The sequence below is a fragment of the Rhinoderma darwinii genome, chromosome 11 (assembly GCF_050947455.1).
Source record: "Rhinoderma darwinii isolate aRhiDar2 chromosome 11, aRhiDar2.hap1, whole genome shotgun sequence".
Lineage (NCBI taxonomy): Eukaryota > Metazoa > Chordata > Amphibia > Anura > Rhinodermatidae > Rhinoderma > Rhinoderma darwinii.
This window is the reverse complement of record NC_134697.1, coordinates 2,220,392-2,245,391: the sequence shown is the minus strand read 5'-3', so window position 1 is coordinate 2,245,391 and position 25,000 is coordinate 2,220,392. Positions and strand designations below refer to the sequence as shown.

The following is a 25,000-nucleotide window of genomic DNA, read 5'->3' as shown; positions in this document are numbered from 1 at the left end:
CTTACCTCCAGCGTGCAGCCATCATCCGAATGGCATAAACTCCTCCTCACATGCACTCTGCGCTGTGAGGAGAGAGCGAGCGACGGTAGACATGGCCGTCACTCGTGACACATTCCGGTGATGGCAGTGTATTACCAGGCCCCATAGACTTCTATGGGAGCAGGGCGGCCGGGTGAACGGCCGAAAATGGGGCATGTTTTATGAACGGCCGTCACCCGGCCGGGAAACCCTGTCGTGTGAATAAGGTCTTATACTCTCACAGTTGGACGAATTCTTTAAAGGGGATGTCCATGACCAGACAACTGATGACCTATCCACAGTATAGGTCACCAGTATATGATCGGTGCGGGTCCGACACCCAGACCCCGCACCAATCAGCGGCTTCGGCTGCCTCCAGGCACTGGATCTTTTGAAAGGATGCAGTAGCTGGAAGCAGATGGCTCCGGTCAGGGAATAGCTGCCGAGCTGCAGTATTCAAGGAGCAGAGCTGCAATTCTGCAGAACGGCCGCTATGTGGTGGTCGGAGCCATCTGCTTCCAGATCCAACTACTGCCCGGAGGCAGCCGAAGCCGATAATCGGTCCGGGTGTCGGCCCCCACAGATCATATACTGGGTCATCAGTTGTCCGGTTGTGGACAACCCCTTTAAATCACATGGTAACTATGATTCCCATTCAGCACCAGCTGGATTTAGGAAACCAACGGAATTTCTCAGATGTCCAATCAAAATGCAGGAAAACAAACTACAGACTAAAGTTTTTGAAAACCAACAGGAACGTCAGAACAATGGGTGTCAAGATCGAGGTGGATCACTCCGAGCGTCTCTACTCCCTAATATTACTGGAGCCTCCGCCCAAGGACACGACAAATCGACGAATAGCGCAAACTCCGGACTGTGAGACGTCTGTGATATTACTAAGTAAGGCGGAGACTACAGGAATACTACTCACCGTTCACTGGGGGAGGATGACTGTAGGACAGGTGAATACAATATATTGCTCTCTGTTATCAGACATGTCATGCTGGGGGGAGGATGACTGTAGGACGGGTGAATACAATCTATTGCTCTGTTATCAGACATGTCAGGCTGGGGGAGGATGACTGTAGGACAGGTGAATACAATCTATTGCTCTGTTATCAGACATGTCAGGCTGGGGAGGATGACTGTAGGACAAGTGAATACAATCTATTGTTCTCGGTTATCAGACATGTCAGGCTGGGGGAGGATGACTGTAGGACAGGTGAATACAATCTATTGCTCTGTTATCAGACATGTCAGGCTGGGGGAGGATGACTGTAGGACAGGTAAATATAATCTATTGTTCTCTGTTATCAGACATGTCAGGCTGGGGGAGGATGACTGTAGGACAGGTGAATATAATCTATTGTTCTCGGTTATCAGACATGTCAGGCTGGGGGAGGATGACTGTAGGACAGGTGAATACAATCTATTGCTCTGTTATCAGACATGTCAGGCTGGGGAGGATGACTGTAGGACAAGTGAATACAATCTATTGTTCTCGGTTATCAGACATGTCAGGCTGGGGGAGGATGACTGTAGGACAGGTGAATACAATCTATTACTCTGTTATCAGACATGTCAGGCTGGGGGAGGATGACTGTAGGACAGGTAAATATAATCTATTGTTCTCTGTTATCAGACATGTCAGGCTGGGGGAGGGTGACTGTAGGACAGGTGAATACAATCTTTTGTTCACTGTTATCAGACATGTCAGGCTGGGGGAGGAGGACTGTAGGACAGGTGAATACAATCTATTGTTCTCTGTTATCAGACATGTCAGGCTGGGGGAGGATGACTGTAGGACAGGTGAATACAATCTATTATTCTCTGTTTTCAGACATGTCAGGCTGGGGGAGGATGACTGTAGGAGAGGTGAATACAATCTATTGTTCTCTGTTTTCAGACATGTCAGGCTGGGGAGGATGACTGTAGGACAGGTGAATACAATCTATTGCTCTGTTATCAGACATGTCAGGCTGGGGAGGATGACTGTAGGACAGGTGAATACAATCTATTGCTCTGTTATCAGACATGTCAGGCTGGGGGGAGGATGACTGTAGGACAGGTGAATACAATCTATTGTTCTCTGTTATCAGACATGTCAGGCTGGGGGAGGATGACTGTAGGACAGGTGAATACAATCTATTGTTCACTGTTATCAGACATGTCAGGCTGGGGGAGGATGACTGTAGGACAGGTGAATACAATCTATTGTTCACTGTTATCAGACATGTCAGGCTGGGGGAGGATGACTGTAGGACAGGTGAATACAATCTATTGTTCTCGGTTATCAGACATGTCAGACTGGGGGAGGATGACTGTAGGACAGGTGAATACAATCTATTGTTCTCTGTTATCAGACATGTCAGGCTGGGGGAGGATGACTGTAGGACAGGTAAATATAATCTATTGTTCTCTGTTATCAGACATGTCAGGCTGGGGGAGGGTGACTGTAGGACAGGTGAATACAATCTATTGTTCACTGTTATCAGACATGTCAGGCTGGGGGAGGATGACTGTAGGACAGGTGAATACAATCTATTGTTCTCTGTTATCAGACATGTCAGGCTGGGGAGGATGACTGTAGGACAGGTAAATATAATCTATTGTTCTCTGTTATCAGACATGTCAGGCTGGGGGAGGGTGACTGTAGGACAGGTGAATACAATCTATTGTTCACTGTTATCAGACATGTCAGGCTGGGGGAGGATGACTGTAGGACAGGTGAATACAATCTATTGTTCTCTGTTATCAGACATGTCAGGCTGGGGGAGGATGACTGTAGGACAGGTGAATACAATCTATTGTTCTCTGTTTTCAGACATGTCAGGCTGGGGGAGGATGACTGTAGGAGAGGTGAATACAATCTATTGCTCTGTTATCAGACATGTCAGGCTGGGGAGGATGACTGTAGGACAGGTGAATACAATCTATTGTTCTCTGTTATCAGACATGTCAGACTGGGGAGGAGGATGACTGTAGGACAGGTGAATACAATCTATTGTTCTCTGTTATCAGACATGTCAGGCTGGGGGAGGATGACTGTAGGACAGGTGAATACAATCTATTGTTCTCTGTTATCAGACATGTCAGGCTGGGAGAGGATGACTGTAGGACAGGTGAATACAATCTATTGTTCTCGGTTATCAGACATGTCAGACTGGGGAGGAGGATGACTGTAGGACAGGTGAATACAATCTATTGTTCTCTGTTATCAGACATGTCAGGCTGGGAGAGGATGACTGTAGGACAGGTGAATACAATCTATTGTTCTCGGTTATCAGACATGTCAGACTGGGGAGGAGGATGACTGTAGGACAGGTGAATACAATCTATTGTTCTCTGTTATCAGACATGTCAGGCTGGGAGAGGATGACTGTAGGACAGGTGAATACAATCTATTGTTCTCGGTTATCAGACATGTCAGACTGGGGAGGAGGATGACTGTAGGACAGGTGAATACAATCTATTGTTCTCTGTTATCAGACATGTCAGGCTGGGGGAGGATGACTGTAGGACAGGTGAATACAAGTTATTGCTCCATGTTATCTGCCGTTTCAGTACTTTTGCAGCCCCTCATGTATTTACATTTATTAGTGGACGCTCTGTAGATGCTGCTTTTCATGCGGACGGCTGTATAGCTGTAACATAACGGACCAACTTGTTTAATGTATTTTATGTAGACAGATACATAGTTTCCATTTCTTGCTTCTGGTAAAGAGTTAACCAGATTTGCTGTGATACAATGTATCAGTGCAGCGGTGTCTGAATTCTCTGTACTGGGGAGAATTTAATAATGCACAACTGTCATAAAAGGAAAAAAAATCTTGTTTTTCTGATTCTTCTCAAGCAAATCTGCCGTTCAAACCGCAAAGCGAAATGTGATTAAAGTGTCGCCGGCTCCTGTCCCGGGATCTGATTTTATTATTTTTAGAAATGTATCTTTCATATGAAATATTAAGTCATCACGTTCCATACAAATTCCATTACAGGAACTTGACATCGGTAGCGGCTCAGAGAAGTTGTGCGCCTGGGAATTGTCCGCCATACGGGAAGCAGGCGTGGATTTCCATATTGTGTTCTCTCTCTCGCAGGTGTCTGTACATAACTTTATACTTTATATGGATTCATATTTATGGTGTTAACAGCTGCGCACTCAATACTGAAGTGATTAATGGCTCCTAATACGTCCGTTATTGCGGGAGATGAACATCGGCCTCTTCTTCGCTGTTGATGACATTAGACCGGGGGAGTGAAGATAACTCTCAGGTGAGCGTCTCGCATCCAGTTATGGAGTTCCACCTATGGCTGCAACTTTGGTGCGACCATTTTGTTCAGAATATATCCGTTAACACCAGTCACAAATGTCAATAACAATGGGGAATCAGTAGAATTTATTCGCAGAGTGCAGGGCAGGGGTACATGTTCACCCTTTTTGCATATGATCAGCAAGCTAAAAAAGCTGATCTGTAGCAGCAAGAGGTCTACTCACCGTGTACCCTTCCTTACCTGCCGCTGTCCAGGACTGAAGCTGTAAAGTAAGGCCTTAGGTACAGCAATGGGGTTCACAACCAGGCCTTGTGTCCTGGAAAGGGACACACACTCTCTCTTACTGCAGTGCCCAAATACATTGGGCCACGTGTATCCCAGGCGTTGGTGTACACTGCGCTGCTAAAATAATGACACAAGTGATGATGTGCAACATTTTAGCGGTAAAATTAGATACTTTTCTAAACTTTAACTGCCTCCTTTACTTAGATCAGTGTAAAAAAACAAAACGTCGGTCTTAGTATATATGAGCCGCGGAGTCAGTGATCTCCTACAAGAAGCGCAATATTGAAGCGTTCCTCGAAGTGTTCTGCAACACTTGTGCAGACATGTCTGTCTGAAATCTATTTTTATAGATAGTTTGCGCCATTTCTACAGAGTAATGAAACACCAGTGTACAGTAGTGACTAGTACACCGGGGACACAAGCGGTCATAGGTAACCACCGATATCTGACCCAGCGGGGTGACCGCTTATCTCAGGGAGGAGCCTGCTCGCACGCTATCGCCCGTCGCATGTGTACGCCATTCCTGCAGTAATGTTCCTGCACAGCCGCACCCCATATAAATGAACAGCCAGTTTTCTACTGTAATGTGAGCTATTATTTATTCGTACATGCAGGAATACGGGAGCGTTATTCTTATTTTTATTGTGTTTTGTTTAATTACAAGTGAAATAGAGAGAATCTGCTCATCATGGGCCGCAGGGCCCCTCATACCCCATAGTTTGTATCACAGCTGGGGGGTGTATCACATAGGTTACAATGTATGGCAATCGTCTCTCCTCTCATTATGCAGATGAGATTAGTAAGAGCGCGTCGTCCGTGGCGCGGTATAAATAACAGATGATTAGTTTATTATCTGATGACAGGTAAAGCTGATTTACTGCGAGCTCCGGCCTATTCATCACTGCGCCGGCTCGGTTTTTGCACCGCGTTTTGTATTAGCATCCACCACACAATGCCGACCACACGGAGCTTTTCATTAAGGCGACCGATATCCCATTTACATGGAAACGCAATGCTTTTAATTTAATTGGTTTTCTTAGGGACGACTGTGTGGTGGGATCCCTGAGGATAACGGAGAGACGAACCGCGGTGCTCAACCAAGTTCAAAGATTTGTCTTTGGCTTCCCAATGTGAAAATAAATGGTTTGTGAGGAGACAATCGCCGCCCGCCTCTCACCATCTCCGTCCGCCTTACAAGTGGCACAGACAAAAAGGGGGAAATCCTTCAAGAAGTCAGCACCCCGAATACTGCAAAAGTTCTGCAAGATCAAAACGAACATGATGGGTCAAGGGCGGCGGATAGAGAAGATCTGCAGGAGCCCCACTGTCCAGCGATCAGAGAAACCGTCCACGTAAACAGCAGCGCCACCTACAGGCCAACCTGGCATAAAGCTGAATCATCGTACAATGAAACGTTCTGCAAATTTCTAATAGGCGGTTTGCTGATAGTGAGGGGAAACACTCTTGTTTACACCCAGAGGCTGAAATCCCATTCTGCCCTAATACTTTGCACAGCTGAAGGCTTGTTACAATGTTTCCAGTCTAGGCAATCTGCAATCTCAACAGACCATAATCAGAAGAGAACCCAATAATGAGGGGTGGGTGTCCTTCAGCTGGTATCCATCGATGACCTGATCTATAGAATCTATATATACCTTCTATTAATATATAGTGAGATGCCTCGCTCCAGCAGGATTACATTACTGTGCATGGAGAAGACATCTTTGCTCCACCCTTTTAGCATCCAGCTTCCCCAAGAGCCTGGGTGGACTATGGGCCCCTAGTGTATTGGGGTCAAGTTTGCACCCCAATAGCTGCACTGCTGCTCCCAGGACAAAGGTGCAGATTCTACTTCTCCCTGTGGGGGAGGGGGTTCTCCACCTCTACATTATAAAGAGTAGATTTAACCCGTCCTGTAATACCGGAGACTTGAGAAGAAGAACTGACAAAATGTTCCACATCCTTCCAGGGACTCTGGTACTAGGGAGACATTTCACAGATGGACTCGCTCTGTAAGTCTCATTATAGGGGTGGTCTGGTTGGTCTTGCTAAGCTCATAGAGAGGGAGGGGTGGTGTCCAGGGCAGGACCCCTCTCTATTAGGGCAGTAAGTGTTCATGGCCGCTGTGTAGATGCCCCCTCCATCCCTGTGATCAGCTGGGGACCCACATAATCAATGTTGAAGTGAAATATGTATCCAGCTATAGAGATGTAGTGGCGAATACACAAGAAGCTGCTAGTCCAGATCGGCCGGCCGTCGGTCAGTCAGCGCACCGGCTCGGCCGTCGGTCAGTCAGCGCACCGGCTCGGCCGTCGGTCAGTCAGCGCACAGGCTCGGCCGTCGGTCAGTCAGCGCACAGGCTCGGCCGTCGGTCAGTCAGCGCACAGGCTCGGCCGTCAGTCAGCGCACAGGCTCGGCCGTCAGTCAGCGCACAGGCTCGGCCGTCAGCCAGCGCACAGGCTCGGCCGTCAGCCAGCGCACAGGCTCGGCCGTCAGTCAGCGCACAGGCTCGGCCGTCAGTCAGCGCACAGGCTCGGCCGTCAGTCAGCGCACAGGCTCGGCCGTCAGTCAGCGCACAGGCTCGGCCGTCAGTCAGCGCACAGGCTCGGCCGTCAGTCAGCGCACCGGATCTGGAAAGCTCTTTTGCTACTTTGATTAATTACAAATTGCTTGAGTAACAACTAATAACAATTCCCTGAGTGAGGAAAGAGGAGGACGACCTGCAGACGGGGGAGGGAATCACTATGTGAGGAAGGCTCAGCAATCAATAATGGAGGCGCTGGGATACAGATCAGGGCTGGCTGGGTCATAGAGGCAAAGAAACGAACACCACTGCTATTTTGAACATTTAAACACCACTCAATTGTTCCAAATTGTAATGCCCCCACATTAGGGCCACACAGTACACATATGATGGTGTCACTTTACAGCCTTTAACTGGTGCCAATACATTAGTGTAGACAAATAGTGATGTCATCAGAGTTACAACATCAACACAGAACGGTCCATAATATAGTGGCAGCCACATACCAGTGCCCATAATATAGTGGCAGCCACATACCAGTGCCCAAAATATAGTGGCAGCCACATACCAGTGTCCATAATATAGTGGCAGCCACATACCAGTGCCCAAAATATAGTGGCAGCCACATACCAGTGCCCATAATATAGTAGCAGCCACATACCAGTGCCCAAAATATAGTGGCAGCCACATACCAGTGCCCATAATATAGTGGCAGCCACATACCAGTGCCCAAAATATAGTGGCAGCCACATACCAGTGTCCATAATATAGTGGCAGCCACATACCAGTGCCCAAAATATAGTGGCAGCCACATACCAGTGCCCATAATATAGTGGCAGCCACATACCAGTGCCCAAAATATAGTGGCAGCCACATACCAGTGCCCAAAATATAGTGGCAGCCACATACCAGTGCCCAAAATATAGTGGCAGCCACATACCAGTGCCCAAAATATAGTGGCAGCCACATACCAGTGCCCAAAATATAGTGGCAGCCACATACGAGTGTCCATAATATAGTGGCAGCCACATACCAGTGCCCATAATATAGTGGCAGCCACATACCAGTGCCCATAATATAGTGGCAGCCACATACCAGTGCCCATAATATAGTGGCAGCCACATACGAGTGTCCATAATATAGTGGCAGCGACATACGAGTGCCCATAATATAGTGGCAGCAACATACGAGTGCCCATAATATAGTGGCAGCGACATACGAGTGCCCATAATATAGTGGCAGCCACATACCAGTGCCCATAATAGTGGTAGCCACATACCAAAGCCCATAATATAGTGGCAGCCACATACGAGTGCCCATAATATAGTGGCAGCCACATACGAGTGCCCATAATATAGTGGCAGCCACATACGAGTGCCCATAATATAGTGGCAGCCACATACGAGTGCCCATAATATAGTGGCAGCCACATACAAGTGCCCATAATATAGTGGCAGCCACATACCAGTGCCCATAATATAGTGGCAGCCACATACCAGTGCCCATAATATAGTGGCAGCCACATACCAGTGCCCATAATATAGTGGCAGCCACATACGAGTGTCCATAATATAGTGGCAGCGACATACGAGTGCCCATAATATAGTGGCAGCGACATACGAGTGCCCATAATATAGTGGCAGCGACATACGAGTGCCCATAATATAGTGGCAGCCACATACCAGTGCCCATAATAGTGGTAGCCACATACCAAAGCCCATAATATAGTGGCAGCCACATACGAGTGCCCATAATATAGTGGCAGCCACATACGAGTGCCCATAATATAGTGGCAGCCACATACGAGTGCCCATAATATAGTGGCAGCCACATACGAGTGCCCATAATATAGTGGCAGCCACATACCAGTGCCTATAATATAGTGGCAGCCACATACCACTGCCCATAATATAGTGGCAGCCACATACCAGGGCCCATAATATAGTGGCAGCGACATACAAGTGCCCATAATATAGTGGCAGCGACATACGAGTGCCCATAATATAGTGACAGCCACATAGGAGTGCCCATAATATAGTGGCAGCCACATAGGAGTGCCCATAATATAGTGGCAGCCACATAGGAGTGCCCATAATATAGTGGCAGCCACATACCACTGCCCATAATATAGTGGCAGCCACATACCACTGCCCATAATATAGTGGCAGCCACATACCACTGCCCATAATATAGTGGCAGCCACATACCACTGCCCATAATATAGTGGCAGCCACATACCAGTGCCCAAAATATAGTGGCAGCCACATACGAGTGCCCATAATATAGTGGCAGCCACATACCACTGCCCATAATATAGTGGCAGCCACATATGAGTGCCCATAATATAGTGGCAGCCACATACCAGTGCCCATAATATAGTGGCAGCCACATACCAGTGCCCATAATATAGTGGCAGCCACATACCAGTGCCCATAATATAGTGGCAGTCACATACCACTGCCCATAATATAGTGGCAGCCACATACCACTGCCCATAATATAGTGGCAGCCACATACCAGTGCCCATAATATAGTGGCAGCCACATACCAGTGCCCATAATATAGTGGCAGCCACATACCAGTGCCCATAATATAGTGGCAGCCCCATACCAGTGCCCATAATATAGTGGCAGCCACATACCAGTGCCCATAATATAGTGGCAGTCACATACCAGTGCACATAATATAGTGGCAGCCACATACCAGTGCCCATAATATAGTGGCAGTCACATACCAGTGCACATAATATAGTGGCAGCCACATACCAGTGCCCATAATATAGTGGCAGCGACATACCAGTGCCCATAATATAGTGGCAGCCACATTGCAGTGCCCATAATATAGTGGCAGCCACATACCAGTGCCCATAATATAGTGGCAATCACATACCAGTGCCCATAATATAGTGGCAGCCACATACCAGTGCCCATAATATAGTGGCAGCCACATACCAGTGCCCATAATATAGTGGCAGCCACATACCAGTGCCCATAATATAGTGGCAGCCACATACCAGTGCCCATAATATAGTGGCAGCCACATACCAGTGCACATAATATAGTGGCAGCCACATACCAGTGCCCATAATATAGTGGCAGCCCCATACCAGTGCCCATAATATAGTGGCAGCCACATACCAGTGCCCATGGAGTAGTTATTACTGAGCAGTCACAGCTTCTCTGCTACAACTCTGTGTGACACATGAATCAGCGCTGTAGCGTCGTCCTACCTGATAAACTGGAATCCATTTTAAAGATGTCGGAGAGTCGGTTATTAACGGGCTCATAGGGCGAATCCTCCAGCAGCTCATTCCCTACAGGAGACACAGAGGGAAAATGATTATTATGCTGCGATTATAGAGTAACAGAATGTATCAGCAGAGTACAGGACAGCAGTATATAGTATATATGTAGTATAGAGATATAATGTATCAGCAGGGTACAGGACAGCAGTATATAGTATATATGTAGTATAGAGATATAATGTATCAGCAGGGTGCAGGACAGCAGTATATAGTATATATGTAGTATAGAGATATAATGTATCAGCAGAGTACAGGACAGCAGTATATAGTATATATGTAGTATAGTGATATAATGTATCAGCAGGGTACAGGACAGCAGTATATAGTATATATGTAGTATAGTGATATAATGTATCAGCAGAGTACAGGACAGCAGTATATAGTATATATGTAGTATAGAGATATAATGTATCAGCAGGGTACAGGACAGCAGTATATAGTATATATGTAGTATAGAGATATAATGTATCAGCAGGGTACAGGACAGCAGTATATAGTATATATGTAGTATAGAGATATAATGTATCAGCAGGGTGCAGGACAGCAGTATATAGTATATATGTAGTATAGAGATATAATGTATCAGCAGGGTACAGTATAGCAGTATATAGTATATATGTAGTATAGTGATATAATGTATCAGCAGAGTACAGGACAGCAGTATATAGTATATATGTAGTATAGAGATATAATGTATCAGCAGGGTACAGGACAGCAGTATATAGTATATATGTAGTATAGAGATATAATGTATCAGCAGGGTACAGGACAGCAGTATATAGTATATATGTAGTATAGAGATATAATGTATCAGCAGGGTGCAGGACAGCAGTATATAGTATATATGTAGTATAGAGATATAATGTATCAGCAGGGTGCAGGACAGCAGTATATAGTATATATGTAGTATAGAGATATAATGTATCAGCAGGGTACAGGACAGCAGTATATAGTATACATGTAGTATAGAGATATAATGTATCAGCAGGGTACAGGACAGCAGTATATAGTATATATGTAGTATAGTGATATAATGTATCAACAGAGTACAGGACAGCAGTATATAGTATATATGTAGTATAGAGATAATGTATCAGCAGGGTACAGGACAGCAGTATATAGTATATATGTAGTATAGAGATATAATGTATCAGCAGGGTACAGGACAGCAGTATATAGTATACATGTAGTATAGAGATATAATGTATCAGCAGGGTACAGGACAGCAGTATATAGTATATATGTAGTATAGAGATAATGTATCAGCAGGGTGCAGGACAGCAGTATATAGTATATATGTAGTATAGAGATATAATGTATCAGCAGAGTACAGGACAGCAGTATATAGTATATATGTAGTATAGAGATATAATGTATCAGCAGGGTACAGGTCAGCAGTATATAGTATATATGTAGTATAGAGATATAATGTATCAGCAGAGTACAGGACAGCAGTATATAGTATATATGTAGTATAGAGATATAATGTATCAGCAGGGTACAGGACAGCAGTATACAGTATATATGTAGTATAGAGATATAATGTATCAGCAGGGTGCAGGACAGCAGTATATAGTATATATGTAGTATAGAGATATAATGTATCAGCAGAGTACAGGACAGCAGTATACAGTATATATGTAGTATAGAGATATAATGTATCAGCAGGGTACAGGACAGCAGTATACAGTATATATGTAGTATAGAGATATAATGTATCAGCAGGGTACAGGACAGCAGTATATAGTATATATGTAGTATAGAGATATAATTTATCAGCAGGGTGCAGGACAGCAGTATATATGTATATAGAGATATAATGTATCAGCAGGGTACAGGACAGCAGTATATAGTATATATGTAGTATAGAGATATAATGTATCAGCAGGGTACAGGACAGCAGTATATAGTATATATGTAGTATAGAGATATAATGTATCAGCAGGGTGCAGGACAGCAGTATATAGTATATATGTAGTATAGAGATATAATGTATCAGCAGGGTACAGGACAGCAGTATATAGTATATATGTAGTATAGAGATATAATGTATCAGCAGGGTACAGGACAGCAGTATATAGTATATATGTAGTATAGAGATATAATGTATCAGCAGGGTACAGGACAGCAGTATATAGTATATATGTAGTATAGTGATATAATGTATCAGCAGGGTACAGGACAGCAGTATATAGTATATATGTAGTATAGAGATATAATGTATCAGCAGGGTACAGGTCAGCAGTATATAGTATATATGTAGTATAGAGATATAATGTATCAGCAGGGTACAGGACAGCAGTATATAGTATATATGTAGTATAGAGATATAATGTATCAGCAGGGTGCAGGACAGCAGTATATAGTATATATGTAGTATAGAGATATAATGTATCAGCAGGGTACAGGACAGCAGTATATAGTATATATGTAGTATAGAGATATAATGTATCAGCAGGGTGCAGGACAGCAGTATATAGTATATATGTAGTATAGAGATATAATGTATCAGCAGGGTGCAGGACAGCAGTATATAGTATATATGTAGTATAGAGATATAATGTATCAGCAGGGTACAGGACAGCAGTATATAGTATATATGTAGTATAGAGATATAATGTATCAGCAGGGTGCAGGACAGCAGTATATAGTATATATGTAGCATAGAGATATAATGTATCAGCAGGGTACAGGACAGCAGTATATAGTATATATGTAGTATAGAGATACAATGTATCAGCAGGGTACAGGACAGCAGTATATAGTATATATGTAGTATAGTGATATAAAGTATCAGCAGGGTACAGGACAGCAGTATATAGTATATATGTAGTATAGAGATATAATGTATCAGCAGAGTACAGGACAGCAGTATATAGTATATATGTAGTATAGAGATATAATGTATCAGCAGGGTACAGGACAGCAGTATATAGTATATATGTAGTATAGAGATATAATGTATCAGCAGGGTGCAGGACAGCAGTATACAGTATATATGTAGTATAGAGATATAATGTATCAGCAGGGTACAGGACAGCAGTATATAGTATACATGTAGTATAGTGATATAATGTATCAGCAGGGTACAGGACAGCAGTATATAGTATATATGTAGTATAGAGATATAATGTATCAGCAGGGTACAGGACAGCAGTATATAGTATATATGTATATAGAGATATAATGTATCAGCAGGGTACAGGACAGCAGTATATAGTATATATGTAGTATAGAGATATAATGTATCAGCAGGGTACAGGATAGCAGTATATAGTATATATGTAGTATAGAGATATAATGTATCAGCAGGGTACAGGACAGCAGTATACAGTATATATGTAGTATAGAGATATAATGTATCAGCAGGGTACAGGACAGCAGTATATAGTATATATGTAGTATAGAGATATAATGTATCAGCAGGGTACAGGACAGCAGTATATAGTATATATGTATATAGAGATATAATGTATCAGCAGAGTACAGGACAGCAGTATATAGTATATATGTAGTATAGAGATATAATGTATCAGCAGAGTACAGGACAGCAGTATATAGTATATATGTAGTATAGAGATATAATGTATCAGCAGGGTACAGTATAGCAGTATATAGTATATATGTAGTATAGAGATATAATGTATCAGCAGGGTACAGGACAGCAGTATATAGTATATATGTAGTATAGAGATATAATGTATCAGCAGAGTACAGGACAGCAGTATATAGTATATATGTAGTATAGAGATATAATGTATCAGCAGGGTACAGGACAGCAGTATACAGTATATATGTAGTATAGAGATATAATGTATCAGCAGGGTACAGGACAGCAGTATATAGTATATATGTAGTATAGTGATATAATGTATCAGCAGGGTACAGGACAGCAGTATATAGTATATATGTAGTATAGAGATATAATGTATCAGCAGGGTACAGGACAGCAGTATATAGTATATATGTAGTATAGAGATATAATGTATCAGCAGGGTACAGGACAGCAGTATATAGTATATATGTAGTATAGAGATATAATGTATCAGCAGGGTACAGGACAGCAGTATACAGTATATATGTAGTATAGAGATATAATGTATCAGCAGAGTACAGGACAGCAGTATATAGTATATATGTAGTATAGTGATATAATGTATCAGCAGGGTACAGGACAGCAGTATACAATATATATGTAGTATAGAGATATAATGTATCAGCAGGGTGCAGGACAGCAGTATACAGTATATATGTAGTATAGAGATATAATGTATCAGCAGGGTACAGGACAGCAGTATATAGTATATATGTAGTATAGAGATATAATGTATCAGCAGGGTACAGGACAGCAGTATATAGTATATATGTAGTATAGAGATATAATGTATCAGCAGGGTGCAGGACAGCAGTATATAGTATATATGTAGTATAGAGATATAATGTATCAGCAGGGTACAGGACAGCAGTATATAGTATATATGTAGTATAGAGATATAATGTATCAGCAGGGTACAGGACAGCAGTATATAGTATATATGTAGTATAGAGATATAATGTATCAGCAGGGTACAGGACAGCAGTATATAGTATATATGTAGTATAGAGATATAATGTATCAGCAGGGTACAGGACAGCAGTATATAGTATATATGTAGTATAGAGATATAATGTATCAGCAGGGTACAGGACAGCAGTATATAGTATACATGTAGTATAGAGATATAATGTATCAGCAGAGTACAGGACAGCAGTATATAGTATATATGTAGTATAGAGATATAATGTATCAGCAGGGTGCAGGACAGCAGTATATAGTATATATGTAGTATAGAGATATAATGTATCAGCAGGGTACAGGACAGCAGTATATAGTATATATGTAGTATAGAGATATAATGTATCAGCAGGGTACAGGACAGCAGTATATAGTATATATGTAGTATAGAGATATAATGTATCAGCAGGGTGCAGGACAGCAGTATACAGTATATATGTAGTATAGAGATATAATGTATCAGCAGAGTACAGGACAGCAGTATACATGTAGTATAGAGATATAATGTATCAGCAGGGTACAGGACAGCAGTATACAGTATACATGTAGTATAGAGATATAATGTATCAGCAGGGTACAGGACAGCAGTATATAGTATATATGTAGTATAGAGATATAATGTATCAGCAGGGTACAGGACAGTAGTATATAGTATATATGTAGTATAGAGATATAATGGATCAGCAGGGTACAGGACAGCAGTATATAGTATATATGTAGTATAGAGATATAATGTATCAGCAGGGTACAGGACAGCAGTATATAGTATATATGTAGTATAGAGATATAATGTATCAGCAGGGTGCAGGACAGCAGTATATAGTATACATGTAGTATAGAGATATAATGTATCAGCAGGGTACAGGACAGCAGTATATAGTATATATGTAGTATAGAGATATAATGTATCAGCAGGGTGCAGGACAGCAGTATATAGTATATATGTAGTATAGAGATATAATGTATCAGCAGGGTACAGGACAGCAGTATATAGTATATATGTAGTATAGAGATATAATGTATCAGCAGGGTACAGGACAGCAGTATATAGTATATATGTAGTATAGAGATATAATGTATCAGCAGGGTACAGGACAGCAGTATATAGTATATATGTAGTATAGAGATATAATGTATCAGCAGGGTACAGGACAGCAGTATATAGTATATATGTAGTATAGAGATATAATGTATCAGCAGGGTACAGGACAGCAGTATATAGTATATATGTAGTATAGAGATATAATGTATCAGCAGGGTACAGGACAGCAGTATATAGTATATATGTAGTATAGAGATATAATGTATCAGCAGGGTACAGGACAGCAGTATATAGTATATATGTAGTATAGAGATATAATGTATCAGCAGGGTACAGGACAGCAGTATATAGTATATATGTAGTATAGAGATATAATGTATCAGCAGGGTACAGGACAGCAGTATATAGTATATATGTAGTATAGAGATATAATGTATCAGCAGGGTACAGGACAGCAGTATATAGTATATATGTAGTATAGAGATATAATGTATCAGCAGGGTACAGGACAGCAGTATATAGTATATATGTAGTATAGAGATATAATGTATCAGCAGGGTACAGGACAGCAGTATATAGTATATATGTAGTATAGAGATATAATGTATCAGCAGGGTACAGGACAGCAGTATACAGTATATATGTAGTATAGAGATATAATGTATCAGCAGGGTACAGGACAGCAGTATACAGTATATATGTAGTATAGAGATATAATGTATCAGCAGAGTACAGGACAGCAGTATATAGTATATATGTAGTATAGAGATATAATGTATCAGCAGGGTACAGGACAGCAGTATATAGTATATATGTAGTATAGAGATATAATGTATCAGCAGAGTACAGGACAGCAGTATATAGTATATATGTAGTATAGAGATATAATGTATCAGCAGGGTACAGGACAGCAGTATATAGTATATATGTAGTATAGAGATATAATGTATCAGCAGGGTACAGGACAGCAGTATATAGTATATATGTAGTATAGAGATATAATGTATCAGCAGTGTACAGGACAGCAGTATATAGTATATATGTAGTATAGAGATATAATGTATCAGCAGGGTGCAGGACAGCAGTATATAGTATATATGTAGTATAGAGATATAATGTATCAGCAGAGTACAGGACAGCAGTATATAGTATATATGTAGTATAGAGATATAATGTATCAGCAGGGTACAGGACAGCAGTATATAGTATATATGTAGTATAGAGATATAATGTATCAGCAGGGTACAGGACAGCAGTATATAGTATATATGTAGTATAGAGATATAATGTATCAGCAGGGTACAGGACAGCAGTATATAGTATATATGTAGTATAGAGATATAATGTATCAGCAGGGTACAGGACAGCAGTATATAGTATATATGTAGTATAGTGATATAATGTATCAGCAGGGTACAGGACAGCAGTATACAGTATATATGTAGTATAGAGATATAATGTATCAGCAGGGTACAGGACAGCAGTATATAGTATATATGTAGTATAGAGATATAATGTATCAGCAGGGTACAGGACAGCAGTATATAGTATATATGTAGTATAGAGATATAATGTATCAGCAGAGTACAGGACAGCAGTATATAGTATATATGTAGTATAGTGATATAATGTATCAGCAGGGTACAGTATAGCAGTATATAGTATATATGTAGTATAGAGATATAATGTATCAGCAGGGTACAGGACAGCAGTATATAGTATATATGTAGTATAGAGATATAATGTATCAGCAGAGTACAGGACAGCAGTATATAGTATATATGTAGTATAGAGATATAATGTATCAGCAGGGTACAGGACAGCAGTATATAGTATATATGTAGTATAGAGATATAATGTATCAGCAGGGTACAGGACAGCAGTATATAGTATATATGTAGTATAGAGATATAATGTATCAGCAGGGTACAGTATAGCAGTATATAGTATATATGTAGTATAGAGATATAATGTATCAGCAGGGTACAGGACAGCAGTATATAGTATATATGTAGTATAGAGATATAATGTATCAGCAGTGTACAGGACAGCAGTATATAGTATATATGTAGTATAGAGATATAATGTATCAGCAGGGTACAGGACAGCAGTATATAGTATATATGTAGTATAGAGATATAATGTATCAGCAGGGTACAGGACAGCAGTATATAGTATATATGTAGTATAGAGATATAATGTATCAGCAGGGTACAGGACAGCAGTATATAGTATATATGTAGTATAGAGATATAATGTATCAGCAGGGTACAGGACAGCAGTATATAGTATATATGTAGTATAGTGATATAATGTATCAGCAGAGTACAGGACAGCAGTATATAGTATATATGTAGTATAGAGATATAATGTATCAGCAGGGTGCAGGACAGCAGTATATAGTATATATGTAGTATAGAGATATAATGTATCAGCAGGGTGCAGGACAGCAGTATACAGTATATATGTAGTATAGAGATATAATGTATCAGCAGGGTGCAGGACAGCAGTATACAGTATATATGTAGTATAGAGATATAATGTATCAGCAGGGTACAGGACAGCAGTATATAGTATATATGTAGTATAGAGATATAATGTATCAGCAGGGTACAGGACAGCAGTATACAGTATATATGTAGTATAGTGATATAATGTATCAGCAGGGTACAGGACAGCAGTATATAGTATATATGTAGTATAGAGATATAATGTATCAGCAGGGTACAGGACAGCAGTATACAGTATATATGTAGTATAGAGATATAATGTATCAGCAGGGTGCAGGACAGCAGTATACAGTATATATGTAGTATAGAGATATAATGTATCAGCAGGGTGCAGGACAGCAGTATATAGTATATATGTAGTATAGAGATATAATGTATCAGCAGGGTACAGTACAGCAGTATATAGTATATATGTAGTATAGAGATATAATGTATCAGCAGGGTACAGGACAGCAGTATATAGTATATATGTAGTATAGAGATATAATGTATCAGCAGGGTACAGGACAGCAGTATATAGTATATATGTAGTATAGAGATATAATGTATCAGCAGGGTACAGGACAGCAGTATATAGTATATATGTATAGAGATATAATGTATCAGCAGAGTACAGGACAGCAGTATATAGTATATATGTAGTATAGAGATATAATGTATCAGCAGGGTACAGGACAGCAGTATATAGTATAGAGATATAATGTATCAGCAGGGTACAGGACAGCAGTATACAGTATATATGTAGTATAGAGATATAATGTATCAGCAGGGTACAGGACAGCAGTATATAGTATATATGTAGTATAGAGATATAATGTATCAGCAGGGTGCAGGACAGCAGTATATAGTATATATGTAGTATAGAGATATAATGTATCAGCAGGGTACAGGACAGCAGTATATAGTATATATGTAGTATAGAGATATAATGTATCAGCAGGGTACAGGACAGCAGTATATAGTATATATGTAGTATAGAGATATAATGTATCAGCAGAGTACAGGACAGCAGTATATAGTATATATGTAGTATAGAGATATAATGTATCAGCAGGGTACAGGACAGCAGTATATAGTATATATGTATATAGAGATATAATGTATCAGCAGGGTACAGGACAGCAGTATACAGTATATATGTAGTATAGAGATATAATGTATCAGCAGGGTACAGGACAGCAGTATATAGTATATATGTATATAGAGATATAATGTATCAGCAGGGTACAGGACAGCAGTATATAGTATATATGTAGTATAGAGATATAATGTATCAGCAGGGTACAGGACAGCAGTATATAGTATATATGTAGTATAGAGATATAATGTATCAGCAGGGTACAGGACAGCAGTATATAGTATATATGTAGTATAGAGATATAATGTATCAGCAGAGTACAGGACAGCAGTATATAGTATATATGTAGTATAGAGATATAATGTATCAGCAGGGTACAGGACAGCAGTATATAGTATATATGTATATAGAGATATAATGTATCAGCAGGGTACAGGACAGCAGTATACAGTATATATGTAGTATAGAGATATAATGTATCAGCAGGGTACAGGACAGCAGTATATAGTATATATGTATATAGAGATATAATGTATCAGCAGGGTACAGGACAGCAGTATATAGTATATATGTAGTATAGAGATATAATGTATCAGCAGGGTACAGGACAGCAGTATATAGTATATATGTAGTATAGAGATATAATGTATCAGCAGGGTACAGGACAGCAGTATATAGTATATATGTAGTATAGAGATATAATGTATCAGCAGGGTGCAGGATAGCAGTATATAGTATATATGTAGTATAGAGATATAATGTATCAGCAGGGTGCAGGACAGCAGTATATAGTATATATGTAGTATAGAGATATAATGTATCAGCAGAGTACAGGACAGCAGTATATAGTATATATGTAGTATAGAGATATAATGTATCAGCAGGGTACAGGACAGCAGTATATAGTATATATGTAGTATAGAGATATAATGTATCAGCAGGGTACAGGACAGCAGTATATAGTATATATGTAGTATAGAGATCTAATGTATCAGCAGGGTACAGGACAGCAGTATATAGTATATATGTAGTATAGAGATATAATGTATCAGCAGAGTACAGGACAGCAGTATATAGTATATATGTAGTATAGAGATATAATGTATCAGCAGGGTACAGGACAGCAGTATATAGTATATATGTAGTATAGAGATATAATGTATCAGCAGGGTACAGGACAGCAGTATATAGTATATATGTAGTATAGAGATATAATGTATCAGCAGGGTACAGGACAGCAGTATATAGTATATATGTAGTATAGAGATATAATGTATCAGCAGGGTACAGGACAGCAGTATATAGTATATATGTATAGAGATATAATGTATCAGCAGGGTGCAGGACAGCAGTATACAGTATATATGTAGTATAGAGATATAATGTATCAGCAGGGTACAGGACAGCAGTATATAGTATATATGTAGTATAGAGATATAATGTATCAGCAGGGTACAGGACAGCAGTATATAGTATATATGTAGTATAGAGATATAATGTATCAGCAGAGTACAGGACAGCAGTATATAGTATATATGTAGTATAGAGATATAATGTATCAGCAGGGTACAGGACAGCAGTATATAGTATATATGTAGTATAGAGATATAATGTATCAGCAGGGTACAGGACAGCAGTATACAGTATATATGTAGTATAGAGATATAATGTATCAGCAGGGTGCAGGACAGCAGTATATAGTATATATGTAGTATAGAGATATAATGTATCAGCAGGGTACAGGACAGCAGTATATAGTATATATGTAGTATAGAGATATAATGTATCAGCAGTGTACAGGACAGCAGTATATAGTATATATGTAGTATAGAGATATAATGTATCAGCAGGGTACAGGACAGCAGTATATAGTATATATGTAGTATAGTGATATAATGTATCAGCAGAGTACAGGACAGCAGTATATAGTATATATGTAGTATAGTGATATAATGTATCAGCAGAGTACAGGACAGCAGTATATAGTATATATGTAGTATAGAGATATAATGTATCAGCAGGGTACAGGACAGCAGTATATAGTATATATGTAGTATAGAGATATAATGTATCAGCAGGGTACAGGACAGCAGTATATAGTATATATGTAGTATAGAGATATAATGTATCAGCAGGGTGCAGGACAGCAGTATACAGTATATATGTAGTATAGAGATATAATGTATCAGCAGGGTGCAGGACAGCAGTATACAGTATATATGTAGTATAGAGATATAATGTATCAGCAGGGTACAGGACAGCAGTATATAGTATATATGTAGTATAGAGATATAATGTATCAGCAGGGTACAGTATAGCAGTATATAGTATATATGTAGTATAGAGATATAATGTATCAGCAGGGTACAGGACAGCAGTATATAGTATATATGTAGTATAGAGATATAATGTATCAGCAGGGTACAGGACAGCAGTATACATGTAGTATAGAGATATAATGTATCAGCAGAGTACAGGACAGCAGTATATAGTATATATGTAGTATAGAGATATAATGTATCAGCAGGGTACAGGACAGCAGTATATAGTATATATGTAGTATAGAGATATAATGTATCAGCAGGGTACAGGACAGCAGTATATAGTATATATGTAGTATAGAGATATAATGTATCAGCAGGGTACAGGACAGCAGTATATAGTATATATGTAGTATAGAGATATAATGTATCAGCAGGGTACAGTATAGCAGTATATAGTATATATGTAGTATAGAGATATAATGTATCAGCAGGGTACAGGACAGCAGTATATAGTATATATGTAGTATAGAGATATAATGTATCAGCAGTGTACAGGACAGCAGTATATAGTATATATGTAGTATAGAGATATAATGTATCAGCAGGGTGCAGGACAGCAGTATATAGTATATATGTAGTATAGAGATATAATGTATCAGCAGGGTACAGGACAGCAGTATATAGTATATATGTAGTATAGAGATATAATGTATCAGCAGGGTACAGGACAGCAGTATATAGTATATATGTAGTATAGAGATATAATGTATCAGCAGGGTACAGGACAGCAGTATATAGTATATATGTAGTATAGAGATATAATGTATCAGCAGGGTACAGGACAGCAGTATATAGTATATATGTAGTATAGAGATATAATGTATCAGCAGGGTACAGGACAGCAGTATATAGTATATATGTAGTATAGAGATATAATGTATCAGCAGAGTACAGGACAGCAGTATATAGTATATATGTAGTATAGAGATATAATGTATCAGCAGGGTACAGGACAGCAGTATATAGTATATATGTAGTATAGAGATATAATGTATCAGCAGAGTACAGGACAGCAGTATATAGTATATATGTAGTATAGAGATATAATGTATCAGCAGGGTACAGGACAGCAGTATATAGTATATATGTAGTATAGAGATATAATGTATCAGCAGAGTACAGGACAGCAGTATATAGTATATATGTAGTATAGAGATATAATGTATCAGCAGGGTACAGGTCAGCAGTATATAGTATATATGTAGTATAGAGATATAATGTATCAGCAGGGTACAGGACAGCAGTATATAGTATATATGTAGTATAGAGATATAATGTATCAGCAGGGTGCAGGACAGCAGTATATAGTATATATGTAGTATAGAGATATAATGTATCAGCAGGGTACAGGACAGCAGTATATAGTATATATGTAGTATAGAGATATAATGTATCAGCAGGGTGCAGGACAGCAGTATATAGTATATATGTAGTATAGAGATATAATGTATCAGCAGGGTGCAGGACAGCAGTATATAGTATATATGTAGTATAGAGATATAATGTATCAGCAGGGTACAGGACAGCAGTATATAGTATATATGTAGTATAGAGATATAATGTATCAGCAGGGTACAGGACAGCAGTATATAGTATATATGTAGTATAGAGATATAATGTATCAGCAGGGTACAGGACAGCAGTATACAGTATATATGTAGTATAGAGATATAATGTATCAGCAGGGTACAGGACAGCAGTATATAGTATATATGTAGTATAGAGATATAATGTATCAGCAGGGTACAGGACAGCAGTATATAGTATATATGTAGTATAGAGATATAATGTATCAGCAGGGTACAGGACAGCAGTATATAGTATATATGTAGTATAGAGATATAATGTATCAGCAGGGTACAGGACAGCAGTATATAGTATATATGTAGTATAGAGATATAATGTATCAGCAGGGTACAGGACAGCAGTATATAGTATATATGTAGTATAGAGATATAATGTATCAGCAGGGTACAGGACAGCAGTATATAGTATATATGTAGTATAGAGATATAATGTATCAGCAGGGTACAGGACAGCAGTATATAGTATATATGTAGTATAGTGATATAATGTATCAGCAGAGTACAGGACAGCAGTATATAGTATATATGTAGTATAGAGATATAATGTATCAGCAGGGTGCAGGACAGCAGTATATAGTATATATGTAGTATAGAGATATAATGTATCAGCAGGGTGCAGGACAGCAGTATACAGTATATATGTAGTATAGAGATATAATGTATCAGCAGGGTGCAGGACAGCAGTATACAGTATATATGTAGTATAGAGATATAATGTATCAGCAGGGTACAGGACAGCAGTATATAGTATATATGTAGTATAGAGATATAATGTATCAGCAGGGTACAGGACAGCAGTATATAGTATATATGTAGTATAGAGATATAATGTATCAGCAGGGTGCAGGACAGCAGTATATAGTATATATGTAGTATAGAGATATAATGTATCAGCAGGGTACAGGACAGCAGTATATAGTATATATGTAGTATAGAGATATAATGTATCAGCAGGGTACAGGACAGCAGTATATAGTATATATGTAGTATAGAGATATAATGTATCAGCAGGGTACAGGACAGCAGTATACAGTATATATGTAGTATAGAGATATAATGTATCAGCAGGGTACAGGACAGCAGTATACAGTATATATGTAGTATAGTGATATAATGTATCAGCAGGGTACAGGACAGCAGTATATAGTATATATGTAGTATAGAGATATAATGTATCAGCAGGGTACAGGACAGCAGTATACAGTATATATGTAGTATAGAGATATAATGTATCAGCAGGGTGCAGGACAGCAGTATACAGTATATATGTAGTATAGAGATATAATGTATCAGCAGGGTGCAGGACAGCAGTATATAGTATATATGTAGTATAGAGATATAATGTATCAGCAGGGTACAGTACAGCAGTATATAGTATATATGTAGTATAGAGATATAATGTATCAGCAGGGTACAGGACAGCAGTATATAGTATATATGTAGTATAGAGATATAATGTATCAGCAGGGTACAGGACAGCAGTATATAGTATATATGTAGTA

At 39.4% G+C, this 25,000-nt stretch overlaps 1 protein-coding gene and 1 long non-coding RNA gene across 2 annotated transcripts in view; one reads left to right on the top strand and one right to left on the bottom strand.

Moving 5' to 3' along the window:
* LOC142663901 (uncharacterized) overlaps positions 1-5,948 on the top strand; it is a 7,170-nt gene extending 1,222 nt beyond the window's left edge. The window contains exons 2-4 of the long non-coding RNA XR_012851159.1: positions 773-980; positions 4,014-4,290; positions 5,616-5,948. This is a non-coding gene — a long non-coding RNA (uncharacterized LOC142663901). The remainder of the gene's footprint in view (positions 1-772; positions 981-4,013; positions 4,291-5,615) is intronic.
* Positions 1-25,000, bottom strand: part of GFRA1 (GDNF family receptor alpha 1) — a 177,158-nt gene that overhangs the window by 116,376 nt on the left and 35,782 nt on the right. The window contains exon 3 of the mRNA XM_075842738.1: positions 10,329-10,412. Coding sequence (XP_075698853.1) covers positions 10,329-10,412 — 84 coding nt within the window. The remainder of the gene's footprint in view (positions 1-10,328; positions 10,413-25,000) is intronic.